The sequence below is a fragment of the Pollicipes pollicipes genome, unplaced genomic scaffold, assembly GCF_011947565.3.
Source record: "Pollicipes pollicipes isolate AB1234 unplaced genomic scaffold, Ppol_2.1 Scaffold_4002;HRSCAF=4701_pilon_pilon_pilon, whole genome shotgun sequence".
Taxonomy (NCBI): domain Eukaryota; kingdom Metazoa; phylum Arthropoda; class Thecostraca; order Pollicipedomorpha; family Pollicipedidae; genus Pollicipes; species Pollicipes pollicipes.
The window spans coordinates 37,394,837-37,416,706 of NW_023596420.1; the positions used below are offsets into that span (position 1 = coordinate 37,394,837).

Genomic DNA, 21,870 nt, shown 5'->3' on the forward strand with positions numbered 1-21,870 from the left:
CCCCCATGGCGCCCAAAGTTGCCCTCTCCTCCTATCCGGGAGGAGGTCCGAACTCGCCCGTTCGGGCGACCAAACGACACGCATTTGAACTGTCTGGGTCAGAAATAAAGCCGCAGACTTTTGTCGACACACCAGCCATGTGTTGTGTGGAGATGAACAAATCGATTCTCGAGCGAAGAACTGACACATACAGGGCAAAGTCTGGAAATGATTTCTTTCGGTTACATCGACTCGTGAGCCTATCACATGGCAAGCCACGTGACGCAAAAGAAGCTTCCGCGTCACAGTCGCATGAGACGTCATGACGAATGTAGGTTTGACTTATGGCGACGCGAGATCGCGGTTTCGGAACTCTGTCATCCAGGCGCTTGTATTGATTTGCCCGCTCCAACAGCTCCATGGAAATCGGAAACAATAATGAGCACATAGCTGTTAAATTTGCCGTTAATAACGAACCTCAGTCTAAAGACTGAGCAGCATTTGGTGCCTGACCATCTACTAGGGCCCGTCAGTTTTTACTTTAGTTTGTACACCCGTAACTGTTTTCCTGCCAGCGAAATCTGTAGCACTAATATCTACATTATCCTAAGAGATCCAACAATAGTAAAGCAACATTTCGGTCGCTGGGATCTAACATGACATCAGGGCACATCGTTATCCAGCTCAGCCAGGCATTCCCTGGCTGGCATTCTCTGGCATTTCTCTTTCGCCTTTGGGTTTTGTGCATGCTCGTTCATCACCAATGAAGAAGTAGGTAGATGCCTGGCTACATGGAAATAAGCCTATCACGTGAATATTATCCATGTGATGTAGTTTATATATAAGTATATGAGTTATGCTTCGACCATGTGAGTTGCGTTGGTCACATGTTATATTTTGGGGGGTGGGGTGGGTGGGGGGACTTATTCCGTGTGCTGCTAAGATAAAACATACGGTTCTTCCACTGGAGGGAGTTGCATACTTCTTCCTTTTACTATCACCTGAGAAAGCCCCCCCCCCCCCCTCAGAATGCGTATCATCTGAATGTGGGTTAAACTGTTCCTCTTGTGATGGCTAAAATCAGGGATAATGTAGGCTAGCAAAAACTAGTCGTATGATGACGAGCACCGAGTGTGCAGCTCAAGAAGGATAAACAATTCCCGGGAAATCACTACTATAGAAATTTTTGCCCCGTCAATCGATCATAAAATGGAGGCTTCACAGCATGAGTCGGATCTCCGCGGCGTCATATGCCAAATCAAGCGTCTCTAAGTAAGTAGCAACGCACATTGGTGTATGAGTTATCACTTGAATTTCTATGCATATGTAGCTCTCTGACTTTAACGTCTAGGTAAACATTTTTTCTGGTGAGGTGGCAAGTTGGTTAACCACCACTGAATGAGCACTGTGCCAATTTCTAAACCAATACCAACTCAACAGAGCCATCCTACCAGCTATGTTCCGTGGCACCATGGAAATCTCGATCGCTTTTGGTTCGGTCAGATTAGTCCACAACATGATAGAATGCTGTTTGTGGCGTCGTGTCATGGGGCTGAACGCATTGCAATTACTGGCCCAACACGCGCTGCATGACCCCTGCATGTCACCCTCAAAGGTGTAATGGAGTCGGGCATACAAAATCCTTTACTGAGGACTGGTTTGGGTAACAAGACCCATCTCTGCCCGGCTCACAGCCGGGTATGGCGTGACTCCCTGCCCAGCACACCGCCGGGTATGGCGTGACTCCTTGCTCGGCACATCGCCGGGTATGGCGTGACTCCTTGCTCAGCACACCGCCGGACCGCCGGGTATGGCGTGACTCCCTCCCAGCACACCGCCGGGTGTGGCGTGACGCCTTGCTCGGCACACCGCCGGGTGTAGCGTGACTCCTTCCCAGCACACCGCCGGGTATGGCGTGACTCCTTGCTCAGCACACGGCCGGACCGCTGGGTATGGCGTGACTCCTCGCTCAGCACACCGCCGGGTATGGCGTGACTCCCTCCCAGCACACCGCCGGGTATGGCGTGACTCCCTCCCAGCACACTGCCGGGTATGGCGAGACTCCTTCCCAGCACACCGCCGGGTGTGGCGTGACTCCCTGCCCAGCACGCCGCCGGTCACCAGCGGACGGTCGGGCATGGCGTGTCAGGGGGCTGGCGGCGCCGGAACTGCGCCCGGTTCGGACCGTGATTTATCTCGGCCGCCCGGGGCGGGCCGCTGGAGCCGGCCGTCGGAACTTGTCCCGGTCACGCTAGCCGCCCGGCGGCCAGCTGCCAGGCCGGCGGCGGCGGCCAGCGGCGGCAGGCCCACTGCCGGGTATGTCGTCTGCACGGCATTGAGCCGGCCGGCTGCTGCCTGTGATGGCTTTCACATCAGTCTTAAGACTTCAGTAGACGAGCCACGGAACGCTGGCCAACGCTCAGACGCGGCCTTGAGGGTGAAGATGATCGCTGCTTGTACGCCACGGTGGCTGTGAGTTATCAGCTGTTTTCCAGGATGTGTTATGACCTCAGAGCTAGGCGAAACACGATCCAATGCGAACACGGGCGATGACGTGACATGCAGATCAGTGGGCTCCGGTCCATGCGGATGCTTTGGGGCTGAGCTACGCCTGCTTTTTCATATAACATCGACCGCAGCTGTTGTTAATGTGTGGCAGTGACGCTTGCCGCGAAGAAATCATAATTAAATTTAGCAAGCAGAAATTTATCATTCAGCGCACAATTGTGTGCAATTGACCACGTTCCTCGTCTCAACCTGGAACAGGGTACTACCTCAAATTTCAATGCAAAGTCAGATAATAAAGAGATAGATCCAACACCTGTTCGGCTGATCCAGTTTTCAAGATCAGGCGGACTTTGCAATTACAAAAACGCTTCAACCCCAACAACAGAGACGACGGAAGTATTGCGGCTTCCGCACCGGTTCCTGCTGCCCAAGGCGTCGCTGTCATATGGCCTAAGGAGACGCGACAACGCTAGCAGCGCTATGAAGCGCTGAAATCCCACCGCCACCTTCTATTAACACGCGCTCGGGTGGGGGTCAAATTGACCCCCCAAAGGTTTTTCCGGAATGGTTTCCGAACGGCGCGGCGTAGCCGCGCCAAAATTTGAAGATGAAGAGCTGTAACAATTAAACAGCCGGTTGTCTGGCATCAACAGTTTATATGTTCTATGTAAGGTCGCTGGCTTATGGCAGGTCAAAGTCAGGCCACGGTTTCAGCAAATGCAATTTCTAGGGAATCGCTCAATCTGATCCACAAGGGAGTGTTAAACGGAGCCATACATCTCTAAGATACTTTCTTAGGCAACAAAACAGTTATATGAACAAATTACAGTGGCCTAGGGTCAGATATGAGGTCAGACCAAGGTCAAAACCAACCAGTTTTATCACTCTAGGGCTTGCTGTATGAGGGAATTTTTGGTGCTCATTTCGAATTTATTGATAACAGGTACCGCATTATACACCTTCCGTGGACTTCTTAGAGGTCAGGAGAAGTCACTGGTTGCAATAGACCACACTTAAAATGTCCCAGGTCAACGTGTTGTTTTATGAACATACTGCCTAGCGTTATCTTTGCCGCTTATTCAAATGCAAAACTCAAAGCAGTCTCGTATGATTTTGATCACCATGCCTTCAAAAGGTCAAACAGGGTCACTGACCTTAAATGGGCATGTGACTTTTTCCTTAGAACTGTTATCTAGGCTCTGGGGATCTTTGGAGACCAACCTGGAGTTTGACCTTGTTTGACCTTATTTGACCCAAACGTCATAACCTAGGAACCTCATACTTTGACCCAAGTAATTTCACGTACAGGTCAACACACCCTGTGAATTTAGTATCTCTAGCTTCCTTAGTTTCTGAGATCTAAGGAAGTTCAAGTTGACCTCCACCCATGCGAAGGGTATCCAACCGGCCACCCGGGCGCGCGTCAAAGCCAATGCACTTGGTACATACGCTAGCCTGATTCATCAGTAGCTGCCGAAAAGAGATGCTGTGTAAACTGAGAGCTCATAACGTGGTTGTATATACATTTGCGTGACCAAAAATAATCCCATGTCCTTCCTAAGCTTTTTGATGTTTGAGCGCCAGGAGTTCTTAAACTTGTGTGACGGAGCGGTCAATAATACGCACGTGAAGCCTAGTCCTGTGCTTAGAAAGGTAATGCGGAAAACCATTTAGATTATGTCGTTGCTTTCTGAGCATTATTGACCATATGGATGTGAGCAGGGCGTTCTTGACGTGGGTGCACCTATCCCGACACCCTGGTATGAACAATGGAACTCATTTGAAATGAGTTGGTTTATGCTAGCATACCGGTCTAGAGACAGAGAAGCCGTGGCTAATGTTACAGATACGAACATCTGCACTGGCTGATGAGACCGCCCTTGTATACATTATGGCCACGCCACGACGGCATGTCCGGAACAGCAAACACGGCCATCACTGACGGCAGTGAGCCGCGCTGGGTTTGGGGCGCCGCAGCACCGAGCCCGCGAGCTGGCCCTCGTGCAGCTGCAGCTTGCAGTGCCGTACTTTTTTTTACAATACCGTACTTTTAGAATTAATCAGTGCAAGCCAGCGTTCACTATTTTGTTCGAATCAAGAGGTCAAAATACCGCAGTGATGGAGTGGTTCCGCTGAAACATGATCCTGAGTGTTCGAAAGTCCCGCGAAGCTGAGCACAAGTCCGAGTCTGGGTCTGCGTCCGAGTCTTCCACATTCTCACATAACCAAACAAAGATGTTAATTTAGGGCAAGGTTTAATATCACACACCGTCCTATACGGCACAAAGATGAGGGACACAATTTCGTAGTGGGTGGCTGCATATCGCCGATCATATAACTTCTGGTAATAACTTAAAGGAGCCTCCACATTACTTTAATCTAGAAATCGAGCAGGAATGTTTTGTCGCGTCGGATCGGGAATTGCCGTCAACATCATGTGCCAATGCCCCTATAAAGTTTGAATGGACGGATCTAAGTCTTCGCACTAGAGCCCAGGCCAATAAACCGTCACCGAACACGACAGAGCTTACCAAAAAACGACCAAAATAACTTGACTTACTACCTCACGCGATCCAATGTTGCCGCAAAGACCAGGACATACCCCCGCACCAAGGTCTTTCTTTTAAAACATGTGCTTTGTTTGCACATCTGTACCAATGTTTTAGTGTCCCATCGTTGAATGTTCCGTAAGAGCGCAACCTTAATTCAAGTACCATGCTTTATACAGTTTAATGCGACTTCCAGTCCTGAGCTCGGATTCGTGTCCAAGTTCAATTCTTAGTGTACTAATTTCGAGGACAGTGAACCGGTGAAACGTAGCATGCATTTGCTTTACGTCTCCAGCAAGGCTCCGTGTCATGCAAGGAGTATGGGTTTGTTTATCGTTGGTTCCTTATTTTCAGAAAAAAAACTAATATGACATTTAACACAGGATGGGATTCGTTCGTAAAGCAAATCGGTTCACTTTCACCTCCATTCAATTCAGTCATAGTCCTGAAGCGCCCGAGCTCGAACCCAAGTGCGACTGGACTTGATCCCTGCCTGGCACTATACCCAGCTTCCCAGCAGGGGATCACGGGGCTGATGGCTCCATCAGCACCTCCTACATGGTGTATCAAAACATAGGTAACCAAGGTGCAATTTTCTAACATTGGTTGGAAGGCTGGACCAATAAAATTGTCATCACCTGCCCCAAGACTCCGGCTTCGTCCTGGATTTTGACTTCTGTGATTTGCGACCCTACTGTCAAGATTAAAAGAGAAAATGCTTAGAATCGATTAGTTCAAAAACTGTTTTGGTATTGTGGAAACGCTTCCCCTTTGGTGCTGATGTGATAGTGAAGATGATATGAAGATCATATCGATGGTGACGCATTTAAATAAGTTTAAATTAAGTTACCAGCAGTCCAGACACTTCCTAAATTTCATATGCGCAGTATTCTCACTTTTCTCAAATGCATTGGGAGACTTGGACGAGCACTGAGGGAGGGGGGGGGGGGGGCGCTTAAGTCAGCAATGGGGAGCTCAGCCCCTCCCCGAAAGTACATAAAAACATATTTCGAGGTTCTTGCCTCAAAGCTGACTTGATCGCGCTTTTGCCGAAACGTATTGGCGATCCAAAGCCTATTGTCAATATGTAGCATCTGGGAGACAGACATTTCAGCTCTCAGAACGCCGGTCCGCAAATTACCAGGCAACATGATGCAAGCCCAAAACATCATTTCAAATCCAATATCACTCCTCCCACCTATAGACGAAGCACAAAGTAGCGTTTACTATCTTGTACGCTAGATGTCGCGCAGTCGACAGACCACACGGAGTTTCATGTTGTGCTGCGGCAGTCACGGTCGCCTCGCTGGTGGGTGTGTGTGGTGCAAGTGGTAACACCGTTCGTGATTGTGTCGCGAAAGGGTGCCCACTGGGAAAACGTATATGCATTTCGTACCTATCAGCATGGCGTCATCTGACGTGCTCAGTGGCATGGAAATCAAACCGGAGCTGCAGGAGGTTGAAATAGAATCGATTCCTGTGGAGATGCCGGTGGACTCAGTGGAAGGTACCCAAATGATCGCCTTTCAATCTTTGCACGAGCCTGGAGGCGAAGAAATAATTCTGCAGACACAGGAAGAGATTGTTGGGGACGGCGCAGACGACATAAACTACGATATACCGGTGCCAACAGAAGCAGAACTTGATCTCGACTATGGCACCAACTTTTCGAAGAGAAGCTTGAGCGCTCGTCGGCGACAGACTGCTTTAAAAGCAGCACGATGTAAAAATGATTATACTTATGCGGAGGGATCGTCAAAGAAATGGGAGCAGAAACAAGTTCAGATCAAAACACTGGAGGGTGAATTCAGTGTGACGATGTGGTCTTCTGGCGCCGATGACGGTAAGCCTTCGTGTGTTCTTTGTCCATACGGTCGACGCTGTGGACTCGAAACGTATTCAATCGATTCCAGTACTCCTCTAAGCCTTGCAGCACCTGTGTTGCCCCTGGATCTAAGCTTAATTTGGTTTGTTTATATTTTGGTCGGCCATATACATCAACCCATGGGCGCAGCCATATTCAAAGGCAACATGGCCGAAAACCATCATGGCGGCCACCATGCGTCGCGGCCGCCATTACTAACCATCACGACGGGTGCCAGTCGGTCTTTCACGCTCTTCGTGGTTATGTATCCTTGTTGGGTATGTTTTTTCCTATTTGGCCCAAAATGTATCAAGATTTAAACAAAGGACTTATGGCTTTGCATCCATGCGCTAGCCGTCACATATTTGTCCGCCGCGTGGGTACTTTGCACGTATTTTCTAGAGCTGGGCAAAAAGACTCCCCTTTGCTTGTGGTGTCGAAAAGATGTAAGATTGCCGTGTTCTTAGTGCTTAATGAATATTTCTCGTAATATTTGGGACATTTTTGCATTCAAAACGTTGTTCGACCTTGAACTGGTTGCCAGGATTGCCAAGCTCTCAGAACTTGTTGCGGTTAAATTTTCCCAGCCATGCGCATGCGCAGGACGCCACCGCGTATTGACCTTGGTGGTGGTTCGCCGCCTGGCCGCCAAACCGTGAACTATGCCGTCGCACTGCCACCTAGTGTACCAAATGTAAGTATTTGTTCGCGGATCATGCGTTAGGTGATGTTCATCAGTTGTGGTGCATGTTTGTTGTTGAATTGGTGCTGCGTGCTGTGCTCTCCAGGTCCTGGTGCTGTGCTCCTGCTGTGGGGCAACGCCTGACCGTGGAGCCTGCCTCTGACTACCCATCTGACCAGTGCGTGTTGGTTGCCACCAGATGAATGTTCGAGAGACCCGCTGTCAGTGGATGATGCCAGTACCCCAGAGCCCGACCCCGACTACACCGAGTACATGATGGGCAAGAAGATCCCGGCTGAGGGCATCCCGGGGCTGGATCTATCCGACCCCAAGCAGCTGGCCGAATTCGCGCGCATTAAGCCCAAGAAGCAGACAGATGATGCGCCGCGCACCATTGCCTGTCCACACAAGGTGAGTTCAATACTGAGCAATCCACATGTGGTGAGGTCAATGCCTGGTTGTCCAGACAAGGTTGTGTGTCCTGCATGGCCCCTCATGGACCAGGTGGGATAGTGGAGGGGGCTCAGCAAAGGTCGTTGGAGATGCCAGCCATACATAAACTGCAAAGGTAAGTGGCATACACCAGCTACATTAAGTATCTGCATCTTGTCACATTGGTGTGGTATATCTCTTCCTTTACTGACTGATTTTCAAAACATTGACTGAAAAATGAGAGTTAAAAGGGAGTCGATTCCCCCAGCACCAATCTTGAGAGGAAATGCCAAAGCTCGATGTTGTACAGGGGCTGAAGTCAGTCCTTGACCGTTTGCATAGACTACATGTACTTTTCACCTGTCCACACAAGGCTGCCCAAATGCATGTGGTACTGTTGACCCCTGAAGGCTCTAAGGTCAGCGGTTAGCGTCAGAGGTCAGAGGTCACCGGTAAGAGGCCCCTCGCTCGCCGCCCACGTCTGGCGAGCCGATGCTGACCGGCAGCTGTGCCGCAGGGCTGCTCCAAGATGTTCCGCGACAACTCGGCCATGCGGAAGCACCTGCACACGCACGGACCGCGTGTGCATGTGTGCGCCGAGTGTGGCAAGGCGTTCGTCGAGAGCTCCAAACTGAAGCGGCACCAGCTGGTGCACACCGGGGAGAAGCCGTTCCAGGTGAGCTGGCGCCCGCCACCCGGGACGTCCGGGCGGGGCTGGCGCTCGGTCGGCTGTTCGGGGGGAATGGGCTTCGGATGGCATTGGGCTGTAGAAAATAGACGCTGTTCTAACGTGAGGTAGGGTGTTAGAGACGCGGGGTTTTTGTCGAGGCGTGCGACTGTCGTAAGTCAAAGTAGTTCGGTCAGATCCGCGTTTGTTCTCTGGATATCGTGCAATTAAACATACGAAAATGTGCTGAACTTTGGCACGTGACATGCGGCCATTACGCGCCGCGACCGACGCCCCGTGGTGCCCGCCCTGCAGTGTACATTCGAAGGCTGTGGAAAGCGATTCTCGCTGGACTTCAACCTGCGGACCCATGTGCGCATCCACACTGGCGACCGGCCGTATGTGTGCCCGTTCGATGGGTGCAGCAAGAAGTTCGCCCAGTCCACCAACCTCAAGTCGCACATACTCACCCACGCCAAGGCCAAGTGAGTGGGTGGCAGATGGGACAGGGGTGCGGCCGGACGACGTCCTGCGGATGTCGTCCCGCGCGGGAGGTGGCTGCAAATTTGTTTGATGAAGTGTCGTGTTTGAAGGTTAATAGCATGTGTGGTGGTTGCCGCTGGAGGATTGGGGGATGTGCCACCGAGTCCCAATGTTCTGAAATAGGTTTTCGTTCTCTAGGTTTGGCCATAGGCTGCACTTTTCCCTTTCCAAACGTCACTTTTACGTCAGGTTGTCCCCGCCAGATTCCATCTTGGTGCCTCCATCCTCGATGTGCCCCCAATGTCAGTGACTTGACTAACCTATGATAGCATGTAAAGCCTTATGATCTACACTAACATACAATGGTAGTTTTGCTTGAAGATGAATGAGCAGGTTGTCTATGCTGGCTTACAAAGTTCTTCCCAGTTACGTGGAAATTTAAGGTGCCAAAATTGACTCCCTGTGTGTGCATTGTTTTCCTCCCTGTTAATAGGGAGAACCTCTATTTTGCCTCATTGTGGCTTCAGATATATGTGACAGTTGGATAATCAAAGATTTGTTAACATATGTAATTTCCGGTAACGGCTTTACGAATGTGCTCTGTTATATGGGTTGTCGAATTGCAGTGGAAGAAACAACCCGAACCGGCAAAACATGGATCCGATGGCACATATGTCGGACATGGACGACTCCACGCAGTACGTCCAGGTGGAGGTCACCAACCTGGTGTACAGCGAGTGAAGTCGAGCCTTCCGCTCGCGTCGACAGATGGCTCGCCAGTCGGACCGAGCTGTGCCAGCTCCGGCGCGGAGTCTGTGCTGGTCCCAGTGTCTCCGTGTCGTCCGGCGGCCCAGCAGCTTCACCGGCCTTACTCGTGTACAATGACGCGGCGTGTGGGCACCGGTTGCGGCGCCGGCGGTCGGAACGTCTCGCGAGAGCTGCTCGCCGCGTGGTGTCACGCCGTGCGCCGGCGCGTGTGCGTGACCGCGTTTTGGACCAGTCGTCTGCGTGCTCACCCCATCCGCTGAGTGTGTGCATATGCGTGTGCGTGGCTGCGTGCGCGCGCGTTTTGTTCGTTTTGTTCTCATCCGCGCTGGCCCGATGCCAGTCCGCAGGTGGGGCCATTCCAGTGATGTTGGACTGGGTGGCGGCCCGCGGCGTCAGGCATGACGGCGTGCCCGCCGGGCCCGAGTCCGCCGCCGCCGCCGCCGCCGGCGCCGCTGCGGACGCCAGCCGAGCTCGAGCGGCAGTGATAGCCGCGCGCGCGCCCCCGATCTCGCCTGAGCGCCGTCGCGGCGCATGCGCAGTGGAGCCCGACCGGAGGCCGCACGCGCAGCGTACAAAGCTAGCGGGGCGGCCAGCGCAGCTGTGGGGATGCCCGCGCGGGAGCGAGTGGTGCCGTGTGTGACGAACGGTCGACTTTCAGTGATATGTTCTGTAACAGGACGCCTGTGAAGTGCTGTACATTGTACAATATAGCGCCAAACCCGTGCTCGCTCCTCGCAGTCGTCGCGGCGTCACGCCACGTGACGGGTCGTTGTGCCGAGCACGCGGGTTGCCAGCGGCCGGGTCTGAGCTCAGTGGCCGGCCGTGTTTGAGGTGGCGCTTGCCCCCCCCCCCCCCCCCCCCGACGGCAGCGGTCCTTCTTGCTGCTGTCCGGCTATCGCCACAGGGACCAGCGGGAAGGCGTGTCGACCGTCGCCGAGATCGGGGCGGAGGCCGGACAACAGCCCGTCGCCGAGATCGAGGCAGATGCCGGACAACAGACCGTCGCCGAGGTCGGGGCAGAGGCCTGACAACAGACCGTCGCCGAGATCGGGGCAGATGCCGGACAACAGACCGTCGCCGAGATCGAGGCAGAGGCCGGACAACAGTTGGCTGTCCCGAGATCCCAGCTGATCGTCAGCGACGGGCGTGGCCCTCTCAGCTCAGGCGTCCACACCTACGTGGAGGACTGGCCCAACCACTCAATCGCAGCAGACGCGAAGGCATTAAGTAGATGCATTTTGTGACCAGCACCAACCACCGCGGGCGCTATATACACCATGTAAGTAAAATGTGTCGCGTAAAGTAACAACACTCCCATCCTCCAACTCCGTGCGAAAGTCGTGAGAGGGCACCCAGCACGCATGACCTAGATCACAACGCACGAGAGCGGATAATCACGATCGCACGTCCGGAGATCGACGGCCTCAGACAGCAACTCGTACGGAAATCAAGAGCACTTCTGTCGCCTTCCACCCTCATCGTTTGGCTTAGTTCCCAGACAGGCACCGACACGGCCGAGGTGAGCAGTATTGCACGGATGTGATTCGCGACAATCGCGCTACGGTGAGACCCATGGCCTACCGGAGCGTTCGATTCCGCGCGTGTCACCGAATCCCCGCTGGAAGTATGGCTGACGCCGACCGGCCGGTGCAGCATCACCAGAGCACCAGGCAACAAGAGCCCGCAACGACGGCACCACGCATGCTCTCACCAGACGGCGGCGCGCGGATAAACAAGGCCACCACATCCGACGGGGGCAGAGGCAGACCCACGGCCCGGGCCGCGACGCCACACACAGCGCTAGATACTAGCAAGACCTGCCACAGTGCCCGCCTCTAAAACATATCACATATGCGGCCCCGGCACCCAAAAGCACGCGTACAAGGGGGGAGAGGGGGGGGGGGGGGCACCACCCGTGCACTTCACGGCTGGATAGTCGTCGGGGGACGCACTCCAGCCCCCTTCCCCTCAGAAGAGCCCGCACCAATCACCTAAAACCGGCATACACTCACGTCAGATGAGGGCCGGAGAGGCGGGAGCTTGCCCCGCGTGGAGCAGCTATTTCTCAATTTCACGCAGTCGGGCGAACCCAGTCACCCTTGGTGAGGTAGCAGCTCCACGTGGCTCGGCGGTTCGGTCCTACCCGTGGCAGCTCCACCCAGTCTGGTCCAGCACCGGCGCTGGCAGGGAGCTATGCGGTCCCGCTGGTAGGGAGCTGTGCGGTCCGCGGCGTGGCAAACAGCGCCGACCGCTCTTCCTCGGGGAGCACGCCGCTCCTGACCTCTGTCCATTGGTCCCACATACTGACCGCCAGCACGCTGGCCACGGCGACGCCGGCCGGTCCGTTTGTGACTTCGGCGCCACTCCACGCCGGGCCGGCCGGGCCGCTGGGCGGGCGCTCACCGGCTGCCTCCTCCAGCGCCTGGCGCAGCCTGCTGCCGTGCGCGCCACTCCGCCGCCATTAGGCGCCGCCTCGAGACGGCCCGGCGTGACGCCCGTCCACCCCGCGCGCACCGCGCGGTACCGACCGTCCTCGGACGCGCGCGGGCGGGCGGCCCCGCGCCACGGCCGGCGCGAGCGCGTCACGCAGCACGTACCCGTGTCCGCCCCGGCGCCGGCGCCGCGGTCAGTCAGCGTCCGCGCCGGCAGGCGGCGCTAGTGGTGGTGGTTCAGCGACAGCAGCACTGGCATAAGGCAGCCGGCGATCATGCACAGCAGCTCCGAGACGGAGAAGTGCTTCTGGTCGCCGCGTGAGATCACCTCCGGCAGCACGTGCACGGTCGACACGTAGAGGAACGTGCCGGCGCTGAAGAGCAGGCACAGGCCCGTGGCGCTCGTGCCGGCCAGCGCCTCGCCGCCGCCCTGCCGGACACGACCACGTGGTAGAGCGCGGAGCGGCCACGGAAACACGTGACACTGTCGAGTGAGGGCTGTCGAGCGTGTAGCCGACAGCACACCTGGGAGGCTCAGGAACACCAGCTGGCAACACAATGGCATGCCATGTAGCAAGGACTACCCGGCAGCAAAAACAGCGAGGCTCGGCACAACACGGGGCTGCCAGCGCGGTGCTGGGGCTGGGGCGCCACAACCGGGACCATGGCAGCCGACAAAGGGAATTGACACCGGGAATTCATCGGGCAAAGAGCTCACCACAACTAACGCGTGGTCAGCGCAAAGTCCAGTAGTCGTGGGTGATCGCTCCCTTCCAAAAGACTCGGTGGCACTGAGTGAATCGATGCAACAAATTGAATTGTGTGGTCCATGAGTCGACTCAAATATACATATATAAAAGATGCCGTCACCCGACGGACCTATACGACAAAAAGTTAACTTCGACATACTGCTGAATCATTACAAAGGTAGCCACCCTTGGCGTAAATGGCGTGAAATTATCAGCGTGCGCCCTCGCACTGGTTTGGTTAGCCTCATACCACACAAAGGAGATGATTTTTTTTTCAGACGTCGTCACTAAGACTTGCTCGGAATGCATCGCAATTTAATGACCCAGTTCCGATTTCCGCATTCGGCAACGCATCATTGAGTTAAAGGCGAAACTAACCAAATATATGTTCTGCTGCCAGCAGTCAGTCATTATCCATAATGACCATGCATGCATCAATGAAGCACATCAAATAAATCAATAAGCGATGTAAAATATTGCATGCATTGCGTGCCTCACATATTTACAACGCATAAGCGTCATTATCATAAAAGATCGTAAGATTCCCATCGGACCAGGAATCGACTCCACTGAGGCGAATCCGGCGCCGGCACGACTGGAGAGCGCGGCGTAGAAGGTGCAGCCGCGGGGCACGCCAGCCTCCAGTCCGCACAGCATCAGCCTTTCCCACTATAGTGTACTCGCTTACGGCACCAGATCTCCCCGGCACGCCCTCCCCTGCGAGCGAACGTCAGCTGGCTGTCGGCACAGCGGCGGCGCCGCTGCGCCAACGCCGCACAACGGCCGGCAAAGCGCCTGCCCGAGCGGAGGCCGCGCGCCGCCGGGCGCCCTCCTCCGGCGGACGTCGGAGCGCGACGCCGGCCCGGGCGGCGACAGCGCACCTTCCCGATGCTGAAGAACGTGACGAGCGCCATCAACGGCGCCGCCACTGAGAACACCAGCAGGTGGCGCCGCACGCGCGTCCGCTCCAGCCCCTCGTGCAGCAGGAACGTGACCAGGCCGAAGGCGGCCGGCGCCTGCGTGGGGAGGCCCTCGGGTCAGCGTCGGCGCGGGGGACAGACGGTCAGGTCAGGTCACCGTCGTACAGCGCGGTGAGCGGCACGTGACGGGTCCCACGGGTGTGAGCCTGCTCTGCTGCACGGCGGAGGTCTTGTTCACGGCACCCCGCGCGCTCACATACGAGACAGAACAATGATAGTGTTTGGGCCCTTCAAAAAATATGGAGGCCACTTTCGGTTGAGGTGCACGATATAGGTGAAACATAATGTTGGTTCAAGGCTTTCAAAAGACCTGCAGTCACTGAATCGTGCGACACATGCTGTGCAAAAGGCAAACAAAACAGAAAACTAGTACCGGCCCACCGTTGGCTCAATCCATTTCTGAGAATACATCGCAAACAAAGCGGGAAATAACTAACCGCTTTACAACTGTAGGGTACCCCAGAACCACCCACGAAAGTCAATCCCTTAAAACGAGGCCTGTCACACGCTGTAACGGCCTCGCAGACGTCGCGCAGAGCCAGAAAGCGCGGCCGCCCGACAGCGTCCCACCTTGTGCAGCATGATGGCCACGAAGACGATCAGCTCCACGTCGGTGCGGGAGGAGGCGACGGCGGCGCCCAGGGCGACACCATCGGCGGCCGCGTGAACCACCAGGCCCACCGTGGCCGTCACGTTCTGGCCGGCCCGGTGCACCACGTGACCTTCAGGGTCTGTCGGCACGCGTCGGGTGGGCCTCGGTCACGTGACGCCAGGCAAGAGAAACGGCGAAGCACTACAGCAGCTGTCTTGCGCCCGTTTTTTCGCAGCTGCTGAGGTGAGGGGGGAGGGGGGCATCGATCGCAAAGCTCTGTGTAAGCGTGACGAGACACACTATCCCGGGTAGCTTCATGGCCTAACGCCTACATGCCACGTGACTGACACGCGCGACCCGCAAATCGTACCGCTCAGGGCGGCTTTGAGGGGCGTCACAACGGCCTCCTTTCACCAATCGCCAATGGCCGGGCCTGACCAGATCCGTTATTCACTGGTAACCTGTTCGCTGCTGAGGTGGAGTGCGCACGCGACACTCACTGGTAATCCTGTAAGCTGCTGTTCGATGGTGTGTAGACACGACACTCACTAGCAACCTGTTGACGCCTGTGGTATGTGACCATGAAACTCACCTGTTCAATGATGTGATGGGTGCACGCGACACTCATTAGTGACTTGTTCACTGCTGTGGCGTGACAGCGACAACCACCAGTGACCTGTTCACTGCTGTGGTGTACTGCCATGACTCTCACCAGTGACCTGTCCACTGCTGTGGCGTGTGAGAGCGACACTCACCAGTGACCTAATCACTGCCGTGGCGTGTGACCGTGACACTCACCAGTGACCTATTCACTGCTGTGGCGTGTGACAGCGACACCCACCAGTGACCTGTCCACTGTCGTGGCGTGTGACCGCGACACTCACCAGTGACCTGTTCACTGCTGTGGTGGTGCGTGAACTGGTCCACCACCAGCATCAGCACGAAGCCGGCCACCAGCGCCAGGCCGACCATCGAGTGCAGCTCCGGCCCGCTGTGAGCTCCGGAACCGTGCCCGGCCGGCCCCTCCGTCGGCGCCGCCAACGCTGCCAACGGCCGGTTACGTGAGGTCAGGAGCAGCCACAGCTCCGATCATGGGACAGCTGATGTTGAGACAAAGTAATCCCGCTATGGCGCGCGTCGGGTCGTGGATGGTGCTTTTCTTTCTGACTAGCCCTAACCTATACGAATTGGAACTCACGGACCACCACGGATTTCCACGAAGGATATCCACGGTTTTCAGTGATGGTGTCGTAAAACTGCTTCGCTATCGGCCAAAATAGGCTAATAAGACTCCCGACAGCGAGACCATGGATTGTTCACAACTTCCCTTCCTTCCCAATCTAGGGAGCTATTCAATACCCCAGCTCGAAGCTCCAGGTAGTGCAGAACGACAGACCAGCCGCAATAAAATCTTGGTATACTGCACCACGGAGCAACCCTTGTGGCTTGAAGAAAGGTGGAGGTGCCTACACATCTACTGGACTGGGTGGTGTACCAGATTGCCTGACAGCATTGTGAGCAGAGTGATAAGCAATCCAGATATACTGAGAAAGCCAGCTCAGCAACCCTCAAAGATCAGTGGTGATACAACCAACAATAAGTCACAAAACATTCTGTCGATTAATAGTGTCATTGAGCAGCACATGCCCTTTTTTAAGGTGCTGTCCTCAAGAACATGTAACAATGGCAAGAACAGGTAAGCTTTATAGCTCACATTCACTAGGAACAGGATACTGCACTTGGATGCTCAAGAACCACAACCATGCACACAAAAATGTCTGAAAAAGCACACATGTGGGGGCCATAACCAATGCTCTGTACTCTTACACCACCTTTGTGAAAAACAATGCAGATCTTTCCAGATTTTTAGATAGCTAATAAACATACTTTTACTTAAAAAGGTACCAAAAATTCTGATCTAAAAATAGGTAGAACACTTTATTCATGAGGTGCCCAAAACAAGCAGTACGCTATAGACGCCAGTTAAGTGGCCCACAATTTGAGATCAAATGAGATTCTACAAATAAATGGTGACCACACATCTCACCTTTGGAATGGGTCTGTATGATGGTGTTGACTCCCTCAGGGATGATTACTGCCAGAGCTGTGCCCACCAACAGGCCTGCTCCCATGACTGTTACATACTGCAGCTTAGACTGAGGGCCAGAGACAGGCACAATATATACTGCAGCTTAGACTGAGGGCGGAGGCAGGCACAATATAACCTATGAGAACAAGGTGTGCTTGATATCAATGCAGCAGGTCATGAGTAATAGTCTCTGATCTCAATGAAAGTCACAATTATGATTGTACGCACCAACCATTCCTACAGACTTGGTCTACTGGCACTGCTGACTTTTGGTGGCTCATGACTCATCCAGTCCTGCTTGGTACATACTTGATGCTTATTCATTTGTGATGAAATGAATGTGAAAAGCTTACACAGTAGAAAGTTTATTTAATTTTCAATGATATGGCAAGTCAGACAAAGACAATGACAAGACAATGACAGGATAAAGCCAAACTTGAAGGGATTTTCATATAGAAGCAATCACAGCTATAAAATAAGTGCAGTGGACTTACCTCTGATAGAGTCACAACTAAAGGAATGAGTCCTGCCAGGTAGCAGCCAATCAGCATTGCTAAGCTGAACAAGATAAACTGTTGCGGCTCCATCCATCTCGATGAGTCAGGCTGAAATGTATAGTATGAAAGGATGTAAACATGTAAAAGTATTTATCACACCCAAAATATTGTCAGCTCAACTTTTCCTCTAATTTCCTTAGTAAAGATAGATGTATTTGGATGCATTGGAAACACATAGATACCAGAGAGGTTCATCTAAATTCCTCTTGTTTGGTGGTTCAAAGAATGGATATTAATAACTACAACAAGGAAAGAAAACCTAGCCTTCACAATGTCTGCAAAAAAACATCACACTACATCATGCCATGACCTTAGAGGATAAAGGTATTATGCATACACAATATGTTCAAGTGCATCCTGATGAATGCTTCTCTATCAAATGGCTCTACAATAATGCAAGGCACATTGCCATCCTTGAAGTAAATTGTGCATTGAATAAGGACTGAAATTAACAAGGAAACAACATATGGGTAAACTCTGTTTAAATGCTGTCTGACCTAGTCAACTGCAATATCACTGGTATGTCACTTGGTAAGTGTATCTGACACCTGAATCATATATATCCACATGACACAGATAAATTAAGAAAAATATGGGAATGCCATCTCCCAGTACTTTTATGATTAAGCTCAATCGAGAAAATACTAGCTTTTAATAGGCATATACTGGCTGAAATGACACTTTACCTGGTACCAGATACTTCTTGTTGGGGCTGGAACACAAAATTAGCGGCAGCACCCCTCAAAACAGATGTGCTTAGATGTGTACAACAACCTCCTGTTTAGTATCAGAAACATATGCACCACCTGTTTCGACCCTCTACCTACTTCTAAGACTCATGATAACTGAGTTTCCATAAAAAACAGTTTGTCGCTCGTGCGTCAATGCCGGCGTCCACGAATTGTTTGTTATAGATGTGGGCAAAACTGACATGAAACTAACGTTAATCTCCTTTTAGATAATATTTGAGAGACTGAGATGAGAAAAGTGCAATAAAACGTAGTGTTGTTCGCCAATCTGAATGATGTTCATGGAAAAGGTTACCTTTTTTCAACTTAAAACGTTTCTACCAAACGATAGAACGTCTTATTTGCCTAGTCATGGTACTGCTGGGTTTGAACACTTATGTAGTGCTGTAGAATGATTTAATGAGTTAAAGCCGCCTCTCAATCTGTTATTTAAAAAGCTTGATTTCAGTCTTTTTCTCTTCGACATGATTACGTAGTTTGTCAGGTACCATGATAGCGAGAAATGGTATCCCCTTAATAGTGCAAATATAAATGCAATAGTGACGCGCCCATGACAAAATATTGCGCCGATAATAATGTTACTCATGCGTCTTAGGAACGTCTGTCAATCTAGCAGCAGATTTACATCCAATTGCCAGTTGGATACTGCGGGGCGTCTCGATTGCTTTGAAATTTGGTGTGCAGGGCCTTCTCAGCACGCTGATTCTGAAAATCACTGCCTTTGGGATCGAATTTTGCTTAATTTTCGAGTTATACGCCGCGTAACATCCCAATGTGATATTGGGGAGCGTCTCGATTGCCTCCAAATTTGGTGTGCAGGGCCTTCTCAACACGCTGATTCCGAAAATCACTGCCTTTGGGGTGGAATTTTGCGTAATTTCGAGTTATACGCCGCGTAACACAACAGTTGGATGTTGCGGGGCGTCTCGATTCCCTCCAAATTTGGTGTGCAGGGCCCTCTCAACACGCTGATTCCGAAAATCACTGCCTTTGGGGTGGAATTTTGCGTAATTTTCGAGTTATACGCTGCGTAACACCCCGATGCGATATTGCGGGGCGTCTCGATTGCCTACAAATTTGGTGTGCAGGGCCTTCCCAACACGCTGATTCCGAAAATCACTGCCTTTGGGGAGGAATTTTGCGTAATTTTCGAATTATATGCTGCGTAACATCCCGATGTGATATTGCGGGGCGTCTCAATTGCCTTGAAATTTGGTGTGCAGGGCCTTCTCAGCACGCTGATTCCGAAAATCACCGCCTTTGGGGTGAAATTTTGCGTAATTTTCGAGTTATACGCCGCGTAACATCCAAATGTGATATTGCGGGGCTTCTCGATTGCCTCCAAATTTGGTGGGCAGGGCCTTCTCAACACGCTGACTCCAAAAATTACTGTCTTTGGGGTGGGATTTTGCGAATTTTCCGAGTTATACGCCGCGTAACACCCCAGCTGGAATTGCGGGGCGTCTCGATCGCCTCCAAATTTGGTGAGCAGGGCCTTCTCGACACACTGACCACCAGTGTGTCGACACCGCCGGCCGGCCGGCTATCAGCTGGTGGGCCCGCTGACCACCGGTGTGTCGACGCCGCCGGCCGGCAGGCTCGCGAAGTGCAGCGTCTCCACCACGGTCAGCAGCAGCGGCCTGATGTGACCGGCCAGCCAACAACATGGACACGGCGTGCACAAGTAGCATGCGCTGTTCCACCAGCCGTCACCAGCGTCCTTGGGAGATAAGACAGACGGTGTGACATCACCCAAATCTTCAGGCTCCAGCGCGGGGCACGAGTGGTTTGTTCACCAGCGGCATCTTGTCAGTTTTTGGTCAGGACAAACATGTCCGTGACTACGTCGGACTATTACTCCACCACCTTAAAGGTCAGAAACGAAACAAAGCGAGAGGGATGCCACTGGGGGATACCACCAGTCAATGATATCACATGCACACCGGTTATCACTCAAATGTCGCGAACTGACCTTCTCCAGTGAACTGATACGGACAGGCCCAAAGGCGAATTCCAGGACACATATTCCAAAGCGCAACTGAGGTGTCACGCGTCGTATAACTCGGAAGTACACAAATCACCACCCCAAAGACAGTGATTTGCGGAATCAGCGTGTTGAGAAGGCCCTGCACACCAAATTTGGAGGCAGTTGAAACGCTCGGCAATATCACATTGAGATGTTACGTAGCGTATAACTCGGAAATTACGCAAAATTCCACCCCAAAGGCAGTGATTTTCGGAATCAGCGTGTTGAGAAGGCCCTGCACACCAAATTTCAAGGCAATCGAGACGCCCCGCAATATCCAACTGGCAATTGGATATCAATCTGATACTAGATTGACACGTGGCTTGGGACACTGCGCTGAAGCGGCGTTAGCGCCTCGCGTATAGCAGCTTCTGGAGTGGGTAGGTAGGTGTTCGTTGTGTGCATTTTTACTTTGCTTCTGAAGATGACGAAATACAGCGCCTGGCTTCGATGAACTGTGAAAGAGTTAACTGTCATAGTGAGGTGATGAACCGCAATTGTGATCAACATGACAACAGACGGACACCAGATGCATTATGTAACCATGTGCCCACCCTTGAAAGGATTAAACAAATTACTCAATGTTGATTATGTTTGTGTCACTAGCCTATTTTATTAAAGAGAAACATGAAAAACAGCTCCATGCTGACAGTGTATTTGTCATTGGCCTATTTCAGCCTGAAGGGATACATATAAAACAACTCAAGCAGGAATGTGAACATTTTGTGGATTTTGAATTGTTGAAGGCTGTTGACCCAACTGCATTCAGTCTAAAGTTATGTGTTCTATTTTATTGACACAGTTAAAACCAGGTTATACTGGCACTTAAAACGGCTGTGAACCATTCTGGGTACATGTCTCTCAACGTCTCCTTCAAAATTAATGGCGAGAACTCTCACAGGTAGAGGTTTTTAAAAGAAATATATCACCATGGGACTGAGGGATTCTGATAGGGTGACAATTAACTTGTATGTATTCACACACACTTTGTAAGCCTTAAACATGCACCTAATTTGCCTTTGAACCCTCTTGTGATCATGACTTATATTTATCCATTTGGTGGTGTGTGCTTTTCTTTTTTCAGACAAATCACGGATGTGAGGATGAAAGGGGTTATGCACCCTAGCATGCATAATCATTCCAGTGCAGATGTCATTGGGTCATTGATTTACCATATTTGTGTAAGTATTAGGATGACTGTTCAAACCATCATGCCATGGATGGGCTGGATGTCAGAGTGTGCCCAGTTTTGTTACCATGCTGTGCTGTGGTGAAGGGGGTGGGGTGAGGGTGGGGGCAAGTCAGATGAAAGTTGGCATGGGATTCCATTATGGTAAAAGAGGAAATTTTGCTTTGCAAACTTTTGTGTGCCAGTGAGCCCTTCTGACTCTCTTGGGTAGGCTAATGAGCATGAGGGTGATCCTATTCAGTATTGTTGGTACAGGTGCCTCTTTTGTGGTCAGAATTTTCCTTGAGAGCCTCCACAATATGGCTGTCAGAAGATATGTGATGTATTTCAGAGCAGCACCAATGCATTTGCATACCGGCAAGGCTGTTAATAAAGTACATTGCACATTCTTGCCATTCCAAATCCTTCCTCCCCAGGTGACACACTGATTATGCCATGCATTCCCCCTGGTCTCCTGCACTATGTGTAACATCAAAGGAAGTAAGCCCAGGTGGAGAAAAAACATCGCTGTTAATGCCTTTAAAACCATATAATTGACAGACTGAAGTAACATCCATTTGGCCCTTAATTGGCAG

At 52.1% G+C, this 21,870-nt stretch overlaps 2 protein-coding genes across 2 annotated transcripts; one reads left to right on the forward strand and one right to left on the reverse strand.

The window, feature by feature from the left end:
- The first annotated feature begins 6,338 nt into the window (after window positions 1–6,338).
- Window positions 6,339–10,328, forward strand: LOC119093920 (transcriptional repressor protein YY1). Its single transcript, XM_037216938.1, has 5 exons — window positions 6,339–6,879; window positions 7,782–7,993; window positions 8,532–8,690; window positions 8,997–9,166; window positions 9,791–10,328. Exons 1-5 carry the CDS (start codon window positions 6,420–6,422, stop codon window positions 9,903–9,905), a joined length of 1,116 nt encoding a protein of 371 aa, XP_037072833.1. The 5' UTR covers window positions 6,339–6,419; the 3' UTR covers window positions 9,906–10,328.
- Window positions 10,329–12,524: 2,196 nt separating this feature from the next.
- Window positions 12,525–17,361, reverse strand: LOC119093572 (zinc transporter ZIP9). The gene is made up of 6 exons (XM_037216541.1): window positions 17,269–17,361; window positions 16,733–16,841; window positions 15,570–15,728; window positions 14,664–14,824; window positions 13,995–14,129; window positions 12,525–12,794 (listed from the first exon to the last, which is right to left on the reverse strand). Exons 1-6 carry the CDS (start codon window positions 17,359–17,361, stop codon window positions 12,588–12,590), a joined length of 864 nt encoding a protein of 287 aa, XP_037072436.1. The 3' UTR covers window positions 12,525–12,587.
- Window positions 17,362–21,870: the final 4,509 nt, after the last annotated feature.